The sequence below is a fragment of the Lissotriton helveticus genome, chromosome 10, assembly GCF_964261635.1.
Source record: "Lissotriton helveticus chromosome 10, aLisHel1.1, whole genome shotgun sequence".
Classification (NCBI taxonomy): Eukaryota; Metazoa; Chordata; class Amphibia; order Caudata; family Salamandridae; genus Lissotriton; species Lissotriton helveticus.
Window position 1 is genome coordinate 709,347,939 of NC_136071.1, and position 21,102 is coordinate 709,369,040.

At 38.6% G+C, this 21,102-nt stretch overlaps 1 protein-coding gene across 4 annotated transcripts in view; it reads left to right on the forward strand.

The window, feature by feature from the left end:
• RBM33 (RNA binding motif protein 33) overlaps positions 1 to 12,426 on the forward strand; it is a 667,388-nt gene extending 654,962 nt beyond the window's left edge. For 3 of the 4 annotated variants that reach the window (XR_013601648.1, XM_078663257.1, XM_078663258.1), the window contains one exon: positions 8,059 to 12,426. Coding sequence is in view for 2 of the 4 variants with exons in the window: in XM_078663257.1 (XP_078519383.1) it covers positions 8,059 to 8,107 (49 nt within the window). In the remaining 2 variants the exon portion in view is untranslated. The remainder of the gene's footprint in view (positions 1 to 8,058) is intronic. The other variant, XR_013601647.1, reaches the window with a different exon arrangement.
• The last annotated feature ends 8,676 nt before the right edge of the window (positions 12,427 to 21,102 follow it).

The following is a 21,102-nucleotide window of genomic DNA, read 5'->3' on the forward strand; positions in this document are numbered from 1 at the left end:
CAGGAGTGTGCAAAGCATGTGAATATACAGCACTACATGCCACAAACAGATGCTTTCAAACTAAGTAACAAATTCCTTATCTAATTAAAGGACTGAGACGGAAGAGAGAGTTGAGTGTCCAGATGCAATTTGTGCCTTTTCCATTTGCAATCCAGGCCCCCTAGCAGACAGATTGTGGGGTATTGCATCATGATTCCCATTCTTTGATTTTAATTTCCCAGGGACATAAGGGATCGAAATGTAAAATGAGTGGGTATGAAGGCTTCCAGGCATGTAGCATCCACCAGGAAGAGGTTAACTCTCTTTCGGGGTGAAACTGTGGCTCAGTACCTGCCCTTCTCTTAGATGTTTGCTCAATTTGAAACACTGTTTGGTTCAGATTCCAAGGAACTTGAGGTGCCTCTTATGTGAGTTTAGCATGAGGAGAATGTTGATAATTTGCAGCCCCTGTCAATTGTGACACACACTTATATCATGAGCTAAAACATGCTAGGAAGATGCATACGTCTCCGAAGGATGACTTCCAAATCCTATGACTTTTTCTATGAAGGAATTTAACTTAACTTATTAGAAAGTCCATAGGAGCTGTAGAAGTAACTTTGGTCTTCATTTCTGTGGAAGCCAGTCCCTTACGGAAATACTGTAGCGTGTCGCAGCTAAGGAGCCATTGTGTCCTTTCAATGACACTTTATTCTTCCCAGTTCCAGCAGCTTGGGAGGAGGTGGTCTCTCCATGCTTTTAGTAGAAAGATTGCTCATCTCTGCCACTCACTTCCATTTGATTGGCCGCCCTACATGAGGGAGGTTGGGTGATCCAGATTTCGTTGACCAAATTGTAGCACAATGCCTTCACGTCTATGCTTCTAAATAAGAAGTGTACCTGATTGGATTCTCTTCGATGTAAGATGTTTCTTTCAGACAGATACACATTCATGTTGGAGATGAAGGCATTAGTGACGTATCTCAATCACTTTTCAAGCTTAACATGTCTCACTCAATCTCTGAAAAGTGATTGGACACCTGGAGAAATCATCAGATGCACCTGGAAAGATGCAGAAAGAAAAGGAAATCAGTAAGGCCTCACAGAGAGGAAGAGAGGCATACATTTGGAGTTTCTCCTCAGTGCAGCGAGGATTAAGAATTTCATCCTGTCAGGGTGAGCTAACAGCCCTTCGGGATACCCTCGCTGTTATGTTGTGGTTGTCTTGGTGTTTAGGGATATTATCAACAACAGGGTTGAACCCAAAATAGTCATAGGGACCTGGGTGATAATTGTTATGGACAGAGGGGTCCCAGACTCAAGAGAGTGATTTATATACAGATTAGAAAATGGAAAATAAAGTTGAAAGAAGAAACAAATAAGGTTACAGTGTTTTAATTCACAAAGTACCTCTATCAACCACTTCATGGTTATACAATTTTATGAAACATTCTTTACGATTCATCAAAGTACTAGTGCCCACAAAGAAGAGGGAGGGAAGTGCTGTGTGGACAATACGTGAACAGATGTGAGGTGTGTAAACAGTAATAAATTGTTACATCATTTATCATTGATCATATATACATTTTAAATAGGTCTCCCTAATTTGGAGCCGCATAAGAAATTAATCCATATAGTCACAGAAACCAATATCTCCTTAATTGGTCTGTATGAATCATGAATAACCGTTGGAGTAAGAACACGGGGACAGTCTACGTTTCGACCCTAATGGTGTAGGGTTAATTCCCCTTACAAAGACGGGTCTTCATCAGGACAGGGGGGTGGTGGGCAAGCCTCCTTGTAGGACGACAGATAGGATAGCCATCAGGTCGGGTCAGATCGCCTGGTATTAATCTGGTCCGTATTTCGGGAAAGTTAACCAGGCCCCGGTACGTGAGTCGGGATGATTGTCAAAAGATCGTATCTTGTCTCTTAGTGACGAGATACGATCTTTTGACAATCATCCCGACTCACGTACCGGGGCCTGGTTAACTTCATTTATGGGCCATTGACTGCCTAAGAGACCGCGTTCTACGCGTTTACCAATTGTTTTTTAACAAGATACAATCCGTTGATAAACTTTCCCGAAATATGGACCAGATTAATACCAGGCGATCCTGACCCGACCTGATGGCTATCCTATCTGTCCTCCTACAAGGAGGCTTGCCCACCACCCCCCTGTCCTGATGAAGACCCGTCTTTGTAAGGGGAATTAACCCTACACCATTAGAGTCAAAACTTAGACTGTCCCCGTGTTCTTACTCCAACGGTTATTCATGATTCATACAGCCCAATTAAGGAGATATTGGTTTCTGTGACTATATGGATTAATTTCTTATGCGGCTCCAAATTAGGGAGACCTATTTAGAATGTATATATGATCAATGATAAATGATGTAACAATTTATTACTGTTTACACACCTCACATCTGTTCACGTATTGTCCACACAGCACTTCCCTCCCTCTTCTATGTGGGCACTAGTACTTTGATGAATCGTAAAGAATGTTTCATAAAATTGTAAAACCATGAAGTGGTTGATAGAGGTACTTTGTGAATTAAAACACTGTAACCTTATTTGTTTCTTCTTTCAACTTTATTTTCCATTTTCTAAAATCTGTATATAAATCACTCTCTTGAGTCTGGGACCCCTCTGTCCATAACAATTGGTGTTTAGGGAAGCATAAGTAGCTGTAGTTGTATTGTCAACTGGCCACTAACATTTTAAAGTCCTGAAGAAGTAGATCTTCGGTACAGCAAAACTCATGTTGGCTGTGTTTTAAAAAGAAGGGTTCTCAAAAGTAAAGGCACTTTAACACTTGTCGTTTTCATATTTCACACAACAGTATTTTTTACAAATAATTGACATTTGGATAGTGGTGTTTTATGAGAAGTTTATATATTTTTTTATTTTATATTCGTAGCATGTGTTGGCTGCATGTACACATGCTATGCGTACTCCTGTCATCTAGTGTTTGGTCCAGACTCTGCAAGTTGTTTTTCCATGGTGAAGTATTATGATCAGCGTTGTGCGTCGTCTTTTCTCACCTTCGAGGCATTGCGCATGTCGAACGCTCTTAGTTCGAAAAAAAATGTTCTGCCATGAAGTTCAGACTACATTGGAACTCTGCAGCATTCGGCGCCACGTGGCCTACGTAAAAGAAAACGAAGACTGGAAGATAGAGTACATACCAGGACAGACTTCTCGGTGTCCAAGTAACAAACATCTGTCGGTGATGACTGTCTGCAGTTGATAGAGACAAAGAAAGAACTATTCTGACGCTGCCCTCGGTGCAGAGCCAAGTACGCCCACTCCAACACACACGACATGTGCAATTTGTGCCTGTCTCCAGAGCACAGGAAAGAACAGTGCTCCGCCTGCACATTGTTTGAGAACAAGAAAACTCACCGAACACGACAGGATCGATGTCTCGTACACACCAAGGAGCAAGCAGCCGAGGTAGAATTCAGCCACATCAGTGATGGGGACAGCGAGGCAAGTGCTCCAACAGGAGGCCGAATGGTCATAGCCAGCCCACACTACACCACATCCGACTCCAAGTTAGTAGACGAACATGCTCCGGTACAGCTCACATTGCTGATGCGACCAGTGGCTCTGGGCCAAAGATCAAGATAACGCTACCTATCGTGAGCACTGTTAACCCCTGAAAATACAACACTCACTACCACTACCATGCCATGGAGCTCCACAGCCTGCAGGTGCACGCATGCTGCTGGCAGCGAAATGCAAATCGTCTCCGACCGTGCCTTTGACACCAAGGCTTCATTCAGGACCAACAGACACATCGGCCCGGAAGAGCGCCAAGCAAGCCCTCAAACAGGCATCGTAACCAAAGAAACACTCGGCCTTGAGTGAACAGACCTAACAGACCTTGGATCCGATGGCTAAAAAAACAGCACAGACACCCTTCTAAACAGCTCAAGGGCTTCTAAGCCATATACTGTTAAGAACAAACTACTGGTGACAAAGAAACAAAAGACTCAAACTACTAAAACCACTCAAGACCAGGGGAGATATTTAAGGGGCAGCAGCAATTTATGCAGTAGAAGTGCAAGGAGAGTGCAAAGAGAGGCAGAGGAGTCAGCCTTTCCTCAGCTTCCATCAAAAACTACTACAGGAACACAGTGCCACAAGCCCTATCATTTTTAGTTCACCTGACTCATTTCAGAACCAACTGGATCTTTTCCAGTCACGTCGTCACCTACCAGTCAAAACACTGATGAGCATACTAGGAATGATGGCATCTTGGATAGCATTAGTGCCCCATGCTCGCCTACACATGAGACCCCTCCAGAAGTGTTTAGCTTCTCAGTGATCACAAACAGGAGGTAAGATGGAAGATCTATTGTTGATTTCACCAAAGGTCCATTAGGCTGTATTGTGATGGAACACTCCAAACATACTAAGAGGGGGAGCTTTTGAACATCCAATCCTGCAGATAACTTTCCGAACCGATGCATCGCTTTTGGGATGCAGACCTCATATGAAGGACATTATGGTTGAGGGACAGTTGTCTGCACAACAACAAGGTCTACACATCAACATGTTAGAACTACTATCTATTGCAATGCTTCTCAAAGTGTTCCTCATAAGCATAGCGGGGAAGACTGTCCTACGCACAGACAATATGACTGCAGTGTATTGCATTCAATAATAAGAGGGAACCCATTCTATACAATTATCCCAATTGGCACAAAAGATATGGATGTGGACAAACCATCACAACATCTACCTCCTAGCACAGTACATGCCTGGGGAGGACACCTCAATTGGGGACATCCTAAGCAGGATACTCGTAACAGATTCACTAGTGGGAAATACACAGTTCATTACTACAATGATACCTCCACAGTGGGGAACACCTACAAAAGACCTGTTCACAACTCTGTGGAACACGTAAAATGCCAAACCTTCGCATCCAGACATCCTCACCCACAATCCATGTACAATTCTCTATGGATGAACAGGTTCGGGATATTTGCATATGCTTTTCCTCTTCTCCCACTCATATCTTTCATGGTAAGGAAACTCAGACAGACTTCAATTACCCTAATTCTGATCACACCCACCTGGGCTTGTCAGCCAAGCATGGTACACAACATTACTGGAGCATTCCTTAGTACCTCACAAGAAGCTACCCAGTTAGCAAAATCTTCTCACAAGCAGCAAGGACAGGGTGAGACATCCCAATCCTCAACAGCTCAATCTTTCAATCTGGCTTTTGAGGTCATAAAATGTGGATACCTCAGTCTACCTAAGAAATGTATGACTATTCTCAAAGAGGCAAGGAGACCTACCAATAGGGCTTCCTATGCAGCAACATGGAAGCATTTTGTACATTACTGTGCAACACAGCATATTAACACATTTTCTCCAATAGAGAAACAGCTAAAATGCTACCTGTTGCACTTACAAAAGTCACAGTTTAGCATACACCTCAATACTCCTATATTTAGCAGATGTTGCAGCATATTTCCTAAATTGGAAACACCAGTCACTTTTCTGCCTTCCTGTAATCAAAGCCTCCAAGGAAGGATTAAAAAGAGTCATTCCACCACATACACCTCCAATACCAGAATGGAATCTAAACAGTCTCTTAACGCGACCTACGAGGCCACTATGTAAAGCACTACATAATTCCCAACTACAGTTCTTAACACAGAGTGGCTTTTCTCATAGCGATAACATCCGTGCAAAGCCAGCCAAATACATGCACTCCCAATCAAAGTACCTTACTTCCCAGTGTTCTCAGGAAATGTACGTCTGCATACAAACCCATAATTTTTACCTAAGGTCATGTCTCCCTTTCATTTAAATCATCCTTGGAGTTAGTTATCGTTTTCTTTTCAAAACCAGCAACTGTCGCAGAGCGTGCTTTACATACATTAGATGTTGAAAGGGCAATTATGCGTAGTAAATATATCAGGACACATCATATAATGAGAAGGTAGGTTTATTACTATGTGTTAGCTATACTGTAACAGAGGGAAAACACGCAGGAGCCCCTCTGCTGCCTGCACAGTCTAAACCACAGTTCATCTGTCACCACCCTAAGATTAATATTCTTTCGCACCACTTCATAGCATTCTAACACAGAATGCGCAGTTCTGAGAGTTCAGTAGAACTGAATTCTCACACAAATATATATTGAAAAGTTCCAAAGTGAGAAATAAACGCAGTCCAATGTGTAGAATCCAGATGGAGCTCTATCTGAGGATATGCACTTGCCAGACCAAATTTAGAAAGCAATGCGGCTCCAGCAGTACTCTCATAAAGATCTGAGATCTTGGGCTAAGGATGAACATCCCCTCAAATCTTTTTTTCGATAGAACATAGATCAACACAAACACGCAGCTGACCACACCTTTTGCGTGCCACCACTAAAGGTGACAGCCAAAGGGAAGATTCTGCTGGTTCGATATTTCCCTTTTCATACAGAGACCTAAGTTCCTTTTCCAGATCCTCTCTGATACTGAAGTGAACACCTATAAGCGTTGTGCTTGATAGGCACTACACCTTCTTTTACCTTGATTTTGTGCTTAAAACCAGAAATATTACCTAAGGAATTACCAAATACAGTGGGAAATGTTTTACTTCAATCACTGACCTTTAAGTGCCACTTAGAGTTTACCTTAGATCTTCCTCACTTTGAATTCTAACACATCATCAAAATAACCAATGAGATCAAATTTATGTCCTTCATACAAAACAGGAGAAATGTCTGGTGGAAGTAACACCCTGAAACCCCATGTATCAGTAAACAATGAGTGATCATGGTGATACTAGTTCCTGAATCCATCATCAATGTCACTGTATTGTCTCCCTCTTGAATGTCTCCTACAGGATGGACACACAAACTAGGATCACCAAACAAAGTTTTACCTGATAAGGTAGCCATTTCAACTCTACAACACATGCAATGGATTCTTTTCTTTTTAATTCTCTTAAGGCATACTAATATTTTCAGTAATTGCGCGTTACATTAGCAGCAGGACACCTACTACCTTTAGAATGTGGAGAATTTCCACATCTAAAACAGTAATTACCGTTTGTCGAACACTGAAACTCACCCTTTGCTGCTTTAGATGTACCACTTTTTTAACTGGAAACAGTACCTTGACTCAAATATGTTGTTGATTGTCGATACCTATTCACTTTTACGGCTTTCACAGCGTCAACAGGTTTATCCTCAAGTTCTTTAACTGAGATTTAGGGTATCGCAATACTTTTCACAATTTTGATGGTTTCATCAAACAAGGGGTTCCTAAAGCTAATAACCTTTGTCTAATTAGTTTATCCTTTCAGTTCCACACAAACTCATCCCTTATAAGTTGGTCAGGGAAATTAATCTTATTGACATTCAGCAGTCAGCCTGCGCAGCACTGAGATAAAGGCATCAACATCTTCCTCTGAACCTTGTTTGCGCTTAAAGAATTTGTTCAAAATAGGTTGTTTGTCAAAGTGCAACTTGAGTTTGCCGACTGCTTGAGAGAACTCTTCCATGACTTCTTCCTCATTTTGTGGTAGATCTGTCAGATGCTTGAAAATGGACCTTCCTTTAAACCCTAACAAATGTAATAAAAATGTTTGCGTTCAGCTCTAAATCTTGAGGCACCAATAGCCTCTAGCGATGTCCTAAAACATTGAACCACATATTCCACCTAAATGGTGGTTCACCTGCTGTGGAAGACATGCAACCTGAGGACAGGACCACAAATTCTGAAGGAACATGCATTCTTGCCTCTGTGTACTATTGTTCAAAATGTAGGTTTTTAGAAGTATTTTACATCTTGCAAAACATGACACTTGTTCAAAAATAGTGGTTAAGAGTGAGTAAGAGTCAAGGTGACAGAATTTAGTAGACAGTGCATTTTCTTCTTTTCTAATGTACATGCATTCCGAAGTACAACAATGGTATGCACATTAAATTGATATGTTGCTGTATTGAATCATTAGTTTTCAGTGTATTTTAATACTGATTTGTTCAAGTGTTCAAGTTCTGGATTTTATGCAGCATTTAAGTTCATTGTTAAAACTTTCCTTTTTTTTTTTTTACAGGCATATGATAGATCTGTCTCACATTAATGTTCTGCTCTTGGCTGAATAGTGTTTTCTGGACCCCACTGACTGTAGAGTCAGTAAATTACATAAAGAAGGAATGAAAGCGAATAACTCAACATGGCCTGAGATTTTTGGTCTGCAGTTCTGACCTAGAATTCGTTGAAACCACTTGAAGCAGCAGAACATTTATCTTGAGCTGAACTGAAAGCTGACCAGTGGAATCTTGGATTATTTTTTTGCAACGACATGGGACTACGTCTTTAATGCATACAGTGCATTATGACACCATCAAGATACATACTATCACCACAGTGGACTAAACTGTGATGAGAGAAGTTGCATCGCAAAATGTAAAAAAAAAAAAAGAAATTATTCATAGTAAGAATAATTGATAATGGTTGCTCTTGTATCTTCATTCCCGGATTTTTATCTAGATGCCAAAGTATTTCTAAGCCGGATTACATAGTCACAAGATAGGTTCCTAATGTTGGATTTATCCTTCTGCTGAGTTATTCCCAGCAGTGGTGGGCATCCTCCCCGTGGCAAAGGATAGCCCCAATTACCAAAATGTTTAATATTACAAATATATGGCAAAAGACTTTTGAGCGGACCTTACTTGCCTTCAGTAGTCCATTTTTTTACCTTAACCTGACTCCTCTAGAGACACTTCAAGTTGGTCCGTTTTTCAAAAGCCCAAGCTTTGTATTTGCTTTTATATTTGTTTAAATGTTAAAATGGTAAACCGTCATTTTTTCTCTTCAAACTCGTCGATGTACAGATAAGAATAATGCTAGCTGTTTAAATATTTCTTATTTAGTGAATTTACAGCAAAAGGTCTGTTGTTCTAGTGCATAATAGAAGTGGGGATGTCCTTGTTGATAATATGTCTACTACCAGGGTAGCCTCATTGTTTTGAGCTTGGTTTTTTGATTTATTGAATTGGTATAAAAACCATATTGAAAATAGCTGTAAGATACTCAAATTATGGTGCTTAATTGGAACAAAAAATTATGTGAATATTTTCTTCCATGCAATCAAGAGACAGGTGCAGTCTTTACACATATATCCTAGATTTATATGTTGGGGCAGTTTTCAATCTGCCTATAGATTTTGATAGGCTTTCTCCTCTTAGTGCCGTTAAGTTTTAACGACTCATTTGTTTTGTGAAACCCATAGTAATCTGGTTAATGTTTAGTTTTCAATTTCTCATTTCATGTAAGCAGTTGGAGAGTGTTTTAGAGGGCACTTTGTGGTTGCCCCCAGTAAAATTGTTAAAAGGAGAATGTTCAATTTAGATATATCTTGCTTGTCAGTTTTGGTTTATTCTACTAATACTACTCTTGTGTGGTAAAGGTATGTTCGAAGAGTCCTTAATCATATTTCACATCTGACAAATTCCTCAAATAAGCACCTACTGCTGAATTCCAAGAATAATAATATGTTGTCTGTCTGCTTTTTTCCGGTGTCTATTAAGGTTTGTTCTGTTTTTCTAAAGCTTGCAATGCCTTTTTTGAGATAGAGTTTGAGAAAGCACAGGAAATTGTGGTTTTAAGGAAAGTGTTTGCTGGTTATTGTTGTGAAAAGGGTACGGATGTTTCAGCTGAAGAGCCTGGATTAGTCCTAGGAGAGTCTTTGAACTTAAGGTGAGCTCTACAGCTTTTGGCACACAAAGTCATGCTGTATGGCTTTGTGGATATTAACTATAGGGCTAGCCAGATGTTAAGTTATGAGATGTGCCACATGCAGTTCTACTGTACACTGTAAGCATTTTCTCCAGTTGCCATTTCCTTATTCCATCCAACTAGTGCATATGATCATTTGTGCCCAAAAGTCTTTTATAGTGCCCCTTCTTCAAATGTAAGTTTAAAAATGGTACTTGAAATGGTGATGTGATTTGGTATCAAGCAATTTCTGTCATAATGTCTACATGTTTGGTTATTCTAATGCCATAAATTGCAGGCTTCTCACAATGTATGTACTTATTTGGCTACTGACAGGAAAGAGACTTTTGATATTTAGAGGGAATGCAGAAAAAAACAGTTTCATTGAGCAGTCAGTTGAGCTATCTGGAATTAGGCATCATCTTGGATATGTGACAAGATGAGATGTATTACATTTTCCTCAGATGCATTTCAGTTTCTGGACTGTTATGCGTTTATGCAGACTATGTACAGCAAGAAAGTTTCCTGGTCTAATCTTATTGCTATATTTGTTTTGAAAAAATTCAGGAATGGCAATGAATACTGACAAATACTCCTCAGTGAAGTTAACCTTCTTAAATGGGAATGGTCTGGGACCCTTCATATTCCCAACTGTGTGTGTGCGCGCACACCGAGGGAGAGAGTAGAATTTTCCTTTTTGTTGTATGTATAGAAGTGTGTGGATAGCCAAACACTCTTGAAATGAATATTATTCATAATGGAATAGTGAGGCAGTAAGGATGTTTCACTTTTTAGGATATTTACAGTACGATTGTTGGACTCGTTATCTTGGTAGAAATTGTGTCTTGAACGTTTGCTTTCAGAAGTGAACACTTGTGCTGTTACCAAGATGCAGGATCATTGAGGTATAGTAGCAACCCTCTGCATGTTGTTTAATCTTAAAAGAAACTGAGAAAACGTTCAAGTCATTGGCTTTATGTGGTGTTCCCTTTCAGCATGTAAAGGGGTCATATCCCACAAATTTCATCTTCCTATGAGTTTGAAGCTAGTGCAAGTGACTTGGTGTAAGAAATATATCTTGTCCTTTTAAGGAGGCATTCAATTTGCTCACTGTCCATTTCTTAATTCATAAGCCACATTTTGGTAGCAGTTACTAACTACTACACAATACAACTTAGGTAGTAAAACAGTGTTATTTTTTGGAAAGGAAAATTGTGCTCTAGTTTTTCCTGTAGTGTTACTAAACAAAGTATCCGTGTTGTCTTGTATAAAACATCTTGAGGTTGTCAGTCTTTTTTCATGTTTATAAAGAGTGCACAAGATTTTATCCTGAGTTTCAGTCAATAGAGATCCAATTGCAGAGACGTACATATGTATGTTGCTCATTGATTGCACTAGTGGTAGGCAAATGCTGATGATAGTGCACAGCTGCTGCTCATTATTCACATTTAGGTAGCCCCACTCCTTAGCCTCTTGACATAATTTAGCTTACAAGACTGCAGAATGATCAAAAGCACCGCACAAAAGCCTTAAACCGTGAACCCCTAAATTAGAATAGCGATCTGGGCACAACCTATTTGTGTGTTAATCTTTTTTTATTTATTTTTTTTAGATAAAATGACCATAGTTGAAATTAAGCTGTAAGCACAGGTGAAGAAGGTTGTTTCTAGTGATACAACCTTTGCACATCCTGTACATGTATTTATTAATGGCATCTATCGTTGTTTTGAAGTTGAGGTTTAGTACATAGACAAAGCCTGGTGCCCCTTAGCAATAAAGATTGTTTACTGTCATTGATGTTTCTTCAAGTAGTTCAATTCAGAATATAAGTATGTTGCAAAATGATTCGTTTTTGCCTGTACTGGCATCCCAGAGCAAGCAATAACTTTAAAAACTCCAAACAGAAGAGCTGAATGTTGAGCCCATTTTGTGTTGGATTTGAGCATTATTTGTGTTTGAGAGTTCTAGTGAAAGGCTGTGATCCTCGAAAAAACTAGCTTATCAATGCTGTGTGTTTGTGTACAACTAATTTTGTATCAAGAATGTTAAGGAAATAGCACATTTTATTTGTACACAGTTGAACTACATTTCTTCCACAGTTCATTAGACTTACTTATTACAGTGTGTTTGTTTGAGAATACAGCGTATATCTGTATTTTTGCCTATTTTCGGACTCTTTGCACTTAAATTATGTGCCGAAAAATTAATCGGCATGATAAAACTACACAGTAGAATGAATGTTTTGAGACTTTTGTTACACATGCCGTTAACAGTTGTTATTATTTGACATGATGATCTTTTAAATTTCATTGTATGTTAAACATGAGGAGGTAGACATATTGTTGCACATGTGTGCCCTCTCACAGAAACACAGGTTAGCAAGAAAACTAGAATTCAAGATCCTCGCAGATACAAATTTGAACTTTAGGCTGTTTATTCTGAAGATCCAGGGCAACCATTATCTCTGTTCTTTCTATATCATGCATTTAAAATGAAATGCAGAATGCAGAAATGCATATAATGTACAGTAATTAATACAGAACTTTTAAATTAAAAGATGTTGTATGGTATACGCTTTAACTACAGTGACCTCCTGCTTACCATTTGGCGTCCTACAAATGTTCAGTGGCTACAGCTCCATACTTGTTAATGTGTTTTTGTGTATTCCTTGCAATTTTTTTATAAAGACAGTAGTAAGTAAATACGTTTATCCAGACCTGTGTATTTTTTCATAGAACCAAAAACACAATACAAATTTGAGTTTGGGGCAGGGGGCTGCGTAGATTATAATATGCATTGAAGTCGTTTTTGTTTGATTCGCTACTTCCTTAAACAAGTGTTCAACTTTGAAGAAAATGTAATTTTCAATATATGTTCTTTACCTTCGTGATGTGGTCATTCTGTACCTAAATTTCTAGGTTGTTTTTAACTAAAGTTTGTGCCTCAAATGCTAATCACACACGATATGCATGACTACACCAAAGGAGTTACATTATTGCCACCACAGTTTGGTAAAGTTGAAATTTTGGCACTTTTTGTGCAGACAATTTATTCCAAGTTGTTTATAGGAATATCTGTTACTGTTCCTTGCCATTTTTGACATTTGATTAGATAAAATGCTACATTGATGACATCTATGGAACCTTGTATCTTTATAAGGATGCAGTGAAAAAGTAAGGTGCAGCTTATCTATATTATAGACCAAATATTTTTGCACGTTATCTGAAATAGAGTAGCTCCAAAATAGAATTCATAATTATGTGTTGAACATGCTTTTTGTACATTGATGACAGTTCGTTTTGAAAGACTAAACTTTGAGCCTTCCGTTTCTCACCGGTCATATTTAAAAAATAATATAAAACATCTAAGCAAAAGCAATTTCATGAATAAATAGATCATGTATTGATATGGATTGAATATAGTTAGTTTGGCTTTATGAGACGCACACCACATAAGTAACGTCCCGCTGCTTTTGAGCACTAACATCAGAATTTGAGCTTATTGAAGGTACAGGGAGCTGGGTGAGCAGAGGATGTTGACAAGCTTTGGAAATTGTTTGTATAACATATGTCCTCATGTCTATACGTTTTTATCAGCAAGTTCAGTTTTTGTTGGATGAAAGGTGGTTCTTGATCACCTGTTCAGTTATTGATCATAAATGGTGTAGGATATTTAATTTTATCAATGTGACTGGGTCAATTAATAGTTAAACAAAGCCTTTCTTCCTTTCTGTGGATTGGCCTAAATGCAAGCACATTTGAGGTTTTGTTTTTGTGCATGTGATTCCCAACCCCAAATTGACTTAATATCGAATCATTATGTAAATGTCCCCATGTTGGTTTATTCGTTTGGCCCATTTGTAACATCTTATCTTCTATAAAATGAACAGATAACAATAGGTTCACATGTAGAAAACAGAACCATCTCATTATGTTGGCAACTTTCATCAGTTCCAAAACTCAAAGTGTGCTTTATGTGCTATGTGTTCAATTGTATTCATTTATTTACTAAGGACAAAAGCTATTCACAATTACATTTTATGGACTTCTTGATTTTAAAGCATACTATTTTTAGATTAAGTTAAATTTGTGAAAATGGTTCACACTAAGCGTTATCAGCATGTCGCATTTCTTTAGTCTTTTCATTTTATTTATGTTGACAGTAATCTATAGCATTTTAAACCAACTCGTTTAGTTTAATGTGTCCTAGTTTATCATTTCAAAAATATTTTTCCCTTATTACGGTCTGCTCGACCCCAAGTCCGGCACGGGCAAAATTTCTGGTATGGTGCTTTGAAGTGAGAATTTCTTTTTTAAATGATGCACGTTCACCTGAGATAAAAAAAAAATCATTCAGCAGTCGAGATGTTTTTGTCATACCCATGAGCTTTAATTTCTTCTGGGTTTTTTAAATATCTAAACTGCAGATATGGCCATGTTTGCTTTTTATATTTAAGCATGCCGGTTTTGTTTTTTTGACCGCTTCAGTTACACATTTGAGTATTTTATATGGTCAGTTGAGGTTTTTTTTTTTTTACAAAGGAAATAGTTAATTCCTGCATGCGTTCTTTTGGGCATGCGTTTCTTTAATGTCCCTTTCATACTTAAAAATAAAATGAACTTGAAAGCTCTTTGATTTAAGTTTCAGGTGCTCCGCTTTAGTATTACCATGTTGAGCAATTTGGCCTGTGATTACTGGGATCATTCTGGATAGTATGATGCCTGATGTCAGTGCCAACTGTTGTAGTGCGTTTTTATACCTCAATAAGAACTAAGAAAATGAACTAAAGTGCCGTAAAAAGGTTTCATGACCCTTGCCTCCATCTTAACATCTTTATTTGTCCTTCGTCTGCCAGGATGATAATTTTTAGTGTTCAGGTTAACAAACGTATAATTTGCCCTACGCAATGTAGAGCTTTGTAGAAAGAGTAGATGAAAATGTAAATGCGGACAAAAAGGTATGCAAAAAATGTTTTGCAGTGCATTTTGTCACTTAAGATTTTTGCAGGAAAAGTGTCCAATCGGTACATACTCTGCTGGAAATTTCAGGTGCATGTGAAGTTTTGAAAAGGTGGCAAACTACTTCATCTTCATGTGACGGGACGGTTCTTACCCTTGCAAAAGTGTGTGAATCAAATTATAATTTAATTCTCCCATTTTATAGCAGTTTCAATTTGACTCAAACTAACTAAGGGTGTGCAGCTATTGAAAAAGAATCAAAGTAACTACTTTCTTGGCAGAATTTTTAAATGAAATCCCAAGGATTTGTAAAGTATATAAAACATTTTTATGTATAGAAAAACTAAGTTTAAATTAGTACTATCCACATAAGCTAGTGCTTGTGTTCCAAACTCTGATTCACATTGGATCTTGACATGTATACCATTTTCAAGGTAACTAGAGCATTTTTATATTATGTAGCATCTTCTTTATTTGTGTGTAAAAACAGGTGCATGTGTAGTAAATGCTTCATAGCGGATTCCATTGAGTGCCAGCATCAGGTACAATTTCATTGAGAGCAGTTCTTCCCTTAAATAATTACTCATTTGTCTTTGCATTGAACATCTCTGACCTTTATTGTCCTTCTGCTAAGTATTTAAATATAGTTTTTGTCAGTTGCAGGGAGGTAAACGTTTATCCACTGCCTATGTGATTTTTCATGTTTTTGTATTGAGCAATATCTGCTTGCATTACAGATGTTTTTCCTACTTTAGTTTCAACTGGTTTTGCTTCCCGGTAGTAAGATGTACTTTTAACAAGTTTATGGCTTACACAGTTAAGGAAGTTTAGGGGGATATACTAAGTCAATGTAAATCACACAGTCAGTAATTCATGAAGGGTAGGCTGCTTATGTAGTTAAACACCATGGTGATTACAAGCAACTAGTTACAAATTATGTAAGTTTAATTTTGTGGCTTGTGTTTTGGGTGTTGGCCATCTAGAACTTCATTCTGAATATGGCGGAATTTGTCTGTGCATTCAAACCCTATCCTCCTTAAAGTTACTGATTCCTAGGGTATCAGTAGGTCCTGAATTAGGGAGAAATACTTAGGATTTTGTGAATAACATGCGAGAATCAGTGTTTCTGGGTGGATTCTCATATTTTCACCCAGAAATTTCAGCTGCTTTTTACAACCTTGGTCACTTGGTTAAGCCCCGCAATTTATACTTCGAGTAGGGTTAGTAGCTCTTGTAACTGTCCCCATCAGTATTAACAGGTCACTCAGACCAAGACCTTAATGAGTGGATCGGTAGAAAACTGATTCTAGTTGCTTCTGGGAACTTGATATTTACATCCAGTGCAGTGCATTGATTTCACTTGTGATTTTTAAGCAACCTACAATATCCCTTGCATTTTCCTCTACATAAAAATAGTTTAGTGTTAAAAAAGCACATTCTACAGCTGTCTTCTGTGTGTATTAGTTGTAATGAGTCCTAGCTATTCTCACTGTCATATATGGAGCAAAGTTGTCAAAAATGTTTTTTAATGCGTTTTAGGTATGGAATTGTTTTGAAGATATTCATGTAGTTGAAGAAGTCGTCAAAAGGGCGTGCATAATTATTTATCTGCTTAACTAATGACAAACTTTTCTTTCAGAGAATACTTTAATCCTTTTTCTTCCAATTTAATGTACATTTTACTTTCAGACTTACAGCAACAGAATAATTGTATTCATTAAAAAAAATGCTTTATCATGCTTAAGCAGGTAAGATCATGATGTTCACTTTGGACTCCGTTGACATTTTAATTTAAGGGGTTGTATTTTTACATATACTTTCCTTTTTAAAGATAGTCCTATTGCACATAGAGTAGACACCACTACATATCAATATCTGGAACACTCCAAAATCATATTTCTGCAATTCTAAATTGTTCTTACTCAAAACAGAGAAGTAAGGCACTAAAATTAATTTAACTGAAAACGCAGCAGTGCACATCAATTCTGAAGACACATAACGATCTAACTACACTGGTTAATAGTGGGACATGTGCCCAACAGATTAAGTTGTCAGTCTGTACATTTTAAAATGTTATTTTCATTCACATCATAGTCACAGTTGTCGAATAAAATGTTCACTCTAAAAACTTAATTTCAGCACTTTGAGAGGAGTAGCTATTGTTTACGAACCGTCCATCGATCCAAAATGAATGAGCATAAACATTTCTGTTTTCCTTCAATGAGCCTGTATTAGATTATTAGATGTGGAGTTGGTGCTGTCTCCTGTGTGAATGGAATATTAAGGTTGTATGTGGGTGAAGTTAGACTCTGTAGAAATCACACGTTTAGAATCTGTTTGGATTTGTTGCCATTTATACGACTGTAACCATTTTGTGGCCAATTTTGTATTCATGTTCGTGTTATTCCTATAGCACAGAGCTAGCTAAAAGGCAGCAGAGTTATACACTTGGTCAAAGGCGAGCTTAACATTGGCGAGTAATAGGAGAGGAAGCTAAGTTGTGGAGAGTAAGCTAGTGGAGGGCTAAGCATTGCGAGAGTGTGGTTTTTTAAATAGATGAGACTTTCAACTCTTTCCTAAATGGAGCAGCATTTGGGCAATCCTGATGGATATGTGGATGTTGTTCCCGATTCCAGGTGCATAGGTGGAAAAGGCTTTGTGTATTGTTTTTTAGGTCTAGCCTGAGCAGCGCATGCGCTGCTTTGCGAGGCATGCTGTATTGAGGTATGCAAGAGAAGCTCCGCCCATTTCCCGCCCATCTTTTCAATTGGCTCCTGTTACCGTCCTTTCAAAATCGTGGCTTTTGTTTGATAAATAGGCTTGGTAGTCCTTCCTTGGTACTGCATTGTCTGCAGTTGTAACCTCCCATAAGGACTGTACTTTTTACTTGTGTTGGTACATGGTCTGCTTTAGCTAGTCTGTTAGCACTATTTTCTCTAATGATCTTCCACTATTCCACCCATGACGGGCTTTCCTACAAGGCAGCATGCCAACTGCTTTTATATTTTTAATAGTAATGGCTGCAGGTCTGCTTTAACTGTAGCTGGTGCGCTTATTTATTTAATTTGCAGTGTGGGCCGCGTTAACTTTAGCAACCGCGCTACAGAACCTTTGGTTATTTATTTTTGGGTGAAAGCGCCCCACACAGAGCTCTCACTTTAATGTTGGCCGCACCCCTTTCTTTAGACACTGATCACTGTAACCTGAATACGGCAAGCAGCGTCTAAAGAAAGGGGCGTGGCCACCATTAAAGGGGTCTCACATTTGCTAGAGTTTGGGCTATGGCATTATAAATAACAATGGCTTTTATATGTGTGTTGGTTTTAAAAAACTATAAATAAAAGGCATTATCATTTACAATGCCAATAGCTTAAACTTTCGCAAATGCGAGACCTATTGCATTGAACATGCCTGTCTTGCCTATCTGCGGGTGTGCAAACAACCACCAGAGATGAGCTTGTCTGCAAGATAAATAGGTTTGTTGGTTGTAATAACTTTTTAAGTGATACGGCTGGTTTTGAAGATGGTGCAGGCTGGCAAATGGAGCCAGTGGAGTTCCATCAGAGTGTGGGAGGGGGGTTGTGATCATATTTCTTCAGACCCTGGATGGGATGTGCTGCGATGTGTAAGATGCCCTTAAAGGGTAACAGTGTTGAGTCTTGGAGCCTATGGAGTACTGCATTACCACATCAGATGCAAGAGTGCAAGGGCTGGAACAGCAGTTCTGATGTTGCTTTCTCGAAAAAACAGTTTGACCTTCATTAGAAAAGCGAGGAGGTACCAGGTTATCTTTTGTTCTTTTTGCAATGTTTCTTGTTATGTTATGTTAATATCATTTATTTTGCGCACAGATGCTCCAGCTAAGGAGCGTCCTGGCGCAGGAAAAAGGTCAACACAACGCTAAAAGGAACAGAAAAGTGAATATAAGGTGAATTAAAACAGATAAGTTTTCACGGCTTCAGTGATTGGTGTCCATGGTGTATAAATCCAAGTGATTTGGCCTTCGGTGAGAGTTGAGGTTTATGAGCTGTGAAGGCTCATGTCATTGACAACATAACAAATAGGAATTTTGTCTTGTTTGGGTTGAACTCCAGGTAGGCGCTGGACATACAGTACTGGAGGATGTGCAAGCAGTGTTTGAGGTGTTGGATGTCTGAAGCAGCGGGGACGTTCAAGTGAAGTTGTGTATTGGCATGTTGGTGAATCTGAATACTTCTAACTGTGTAAAAAAAACCTTGTAAAAGCTGAAGATGGCTGGGAGACAGCATGGAACCCTGAGGGAATCCATGTGTGATAGGGATCTTTTGTGACCTGGAGGTGCCCATGTGAACAAACTGTTCTTTGTTTTAATTTAGTTCTCAAATGAACTCATTCACCACTGAGCACTTATAACTCTTCTAATGCAACTTAGCATTCAATTCTGACCCACAGTGTCTGTTCACAAAGGCACATAATTCAGTATTCTGTAACCGATGTAATTTCTGTGACTCATACTCTACAACAATCTGGTAAATATGTTTACAGACACTTGCCCACGAATTAAGAGAATATGTTGAGTGGTGTAGCCTGCACGGGACTCTGCAGTTGAGGTATATTTTTCTTAAAGATGATGCCACTAAGCAAGTGGTCCTTGCTGTGTACCTGATTAATGCGAGTTGAAATGGAATGTCTTCCTTTTGTGATTAATTAGAGCTTAAAATTGGAATAGCGTTAAATGTGTGCATGTTTACGGAAGAGGCAATCAGTGTTATTCATGGTAAAAATATCAAAGATACATTTTCTTTTTTGGTAGTAACCTAATTAGTTTGTTTCTCAGTTTTGTAGTTTTCCTTAAATACATTTTTCTGCATACTTTAAATATAATGTGGTATTAACATGTTTGCTTAATGGCATAGCCACACAGTTTTGAGGTTTTCCTTACATTTCTATGCACACCATACACATCACATCTGACAGGTTCATGTGTCTTTCATGCTATATATAAGTCCAGGTTAAACATAAGTCTTTATGCTCACTCAAATATTTTTTTTTGTCAGGGACATTTCTTTTGGGTTTACCTATTTGGATTCCCTAGTTATTTTGAGTATGGCACTTTTTACAAATTCTAAGTAGGTACAAAATTGGAAAATGCCTCTGTTAGTAAATGTTCAAATATTAATTATGGCTCTTAGGTTTTCTCCAGTCTGTTAGTTGTTCCTACAGCCAAGAATGGGACGTAACATTTTTCACAACATAAAATAAGCTTTGGATGCTGAATGTTGTATGCACCTTCACCCAGATCATACATACCTCTTACATATCTGCTTGGCTTCCCCACATATTCATTTACAGTTCTTCACCTGAAAGGACTAGCTGCACACAGTAGCTTTTGTATTTTCCAAATTGGAAGATCCTGTGATTTTAAGCTTTTGACGAGGAAGGCAGCTTTGCTTATTGTTACATCTTAAGACATTGAGTGAATTACAGTCCTTTTTATTGAATAACATTTTATTGTTCTCTGATGGATTGAAGTGTTCTTAGAAATTGTTCCAAACTGCAATCCAACAGTCTGTACCCATTTGACTTTAACATCAATTGAAAACCTTTCTGCTTACGTACATTTTTTTCTCAATCCTTCATTCGTACTTTAAATCTCCCCTACAGTATAATTATCAGAATTTCTCTTGTGTTTTTCTTGGAGCATTCAGATTATTTTAAAGCTGTAAACAGCTAAAGTCTCCCTTATCCATTGGTGTGTGTCTTGTAGTTTAGGTCTACTACTGTTTTTAGGAAGGGTATAAATGGTTATGCAGTTAGATGCACAGCAAAGTGTTATCTCAATGTTTTCAGCAAAGCAGCACTTACAGTACAGAATGCCTTTGTAGGTCTCACGTGGCGTTGCAGGGTAGAGCCCTGCTCCGCCTCCACAAGAGATTTTGTAGGCGAGGATTTTCAGGCGATGGCTTTAGGCCCCGCCCTCATTTACATTGGCTGGCTTCATTGTTTATGCTAAATGGTGGCCTGCCATTGGAAATGAGCTATGTATGTTGCCTTCCTTTGGCTTTTTGTGCCGGCCCACCTGGACTGGCTCTCCTGCTTTCCTTTTGTCGTAAGCAATTTCTTATCTTTATGGGGCCATGTGTTTTTAACACATGGCTCCATAAAGCCTAGAGATCGAGGCTTGTTTTGTTTTCCCTCTTGTCTTTTCCCAGCTCCTCCACCCCACTCTCTCTGCTGTCCCTCCCCACTCCCTTCCAATCAATCATGGGGCTCGCTCAGGAAGTTCTGCGTGTTTTGTACTGCTGCTCTTGTGTTAATGTGCCTGAAAATTGTCAAATGAAACTGCCCTCCAGGAGACAATAACTCGACTTTGGAATGAAGCTGCCAGGTTTGCTCGTTTAAGTAACTGTCCGCGTGAAGATCTGTCTGCGTGAAGATTTTCT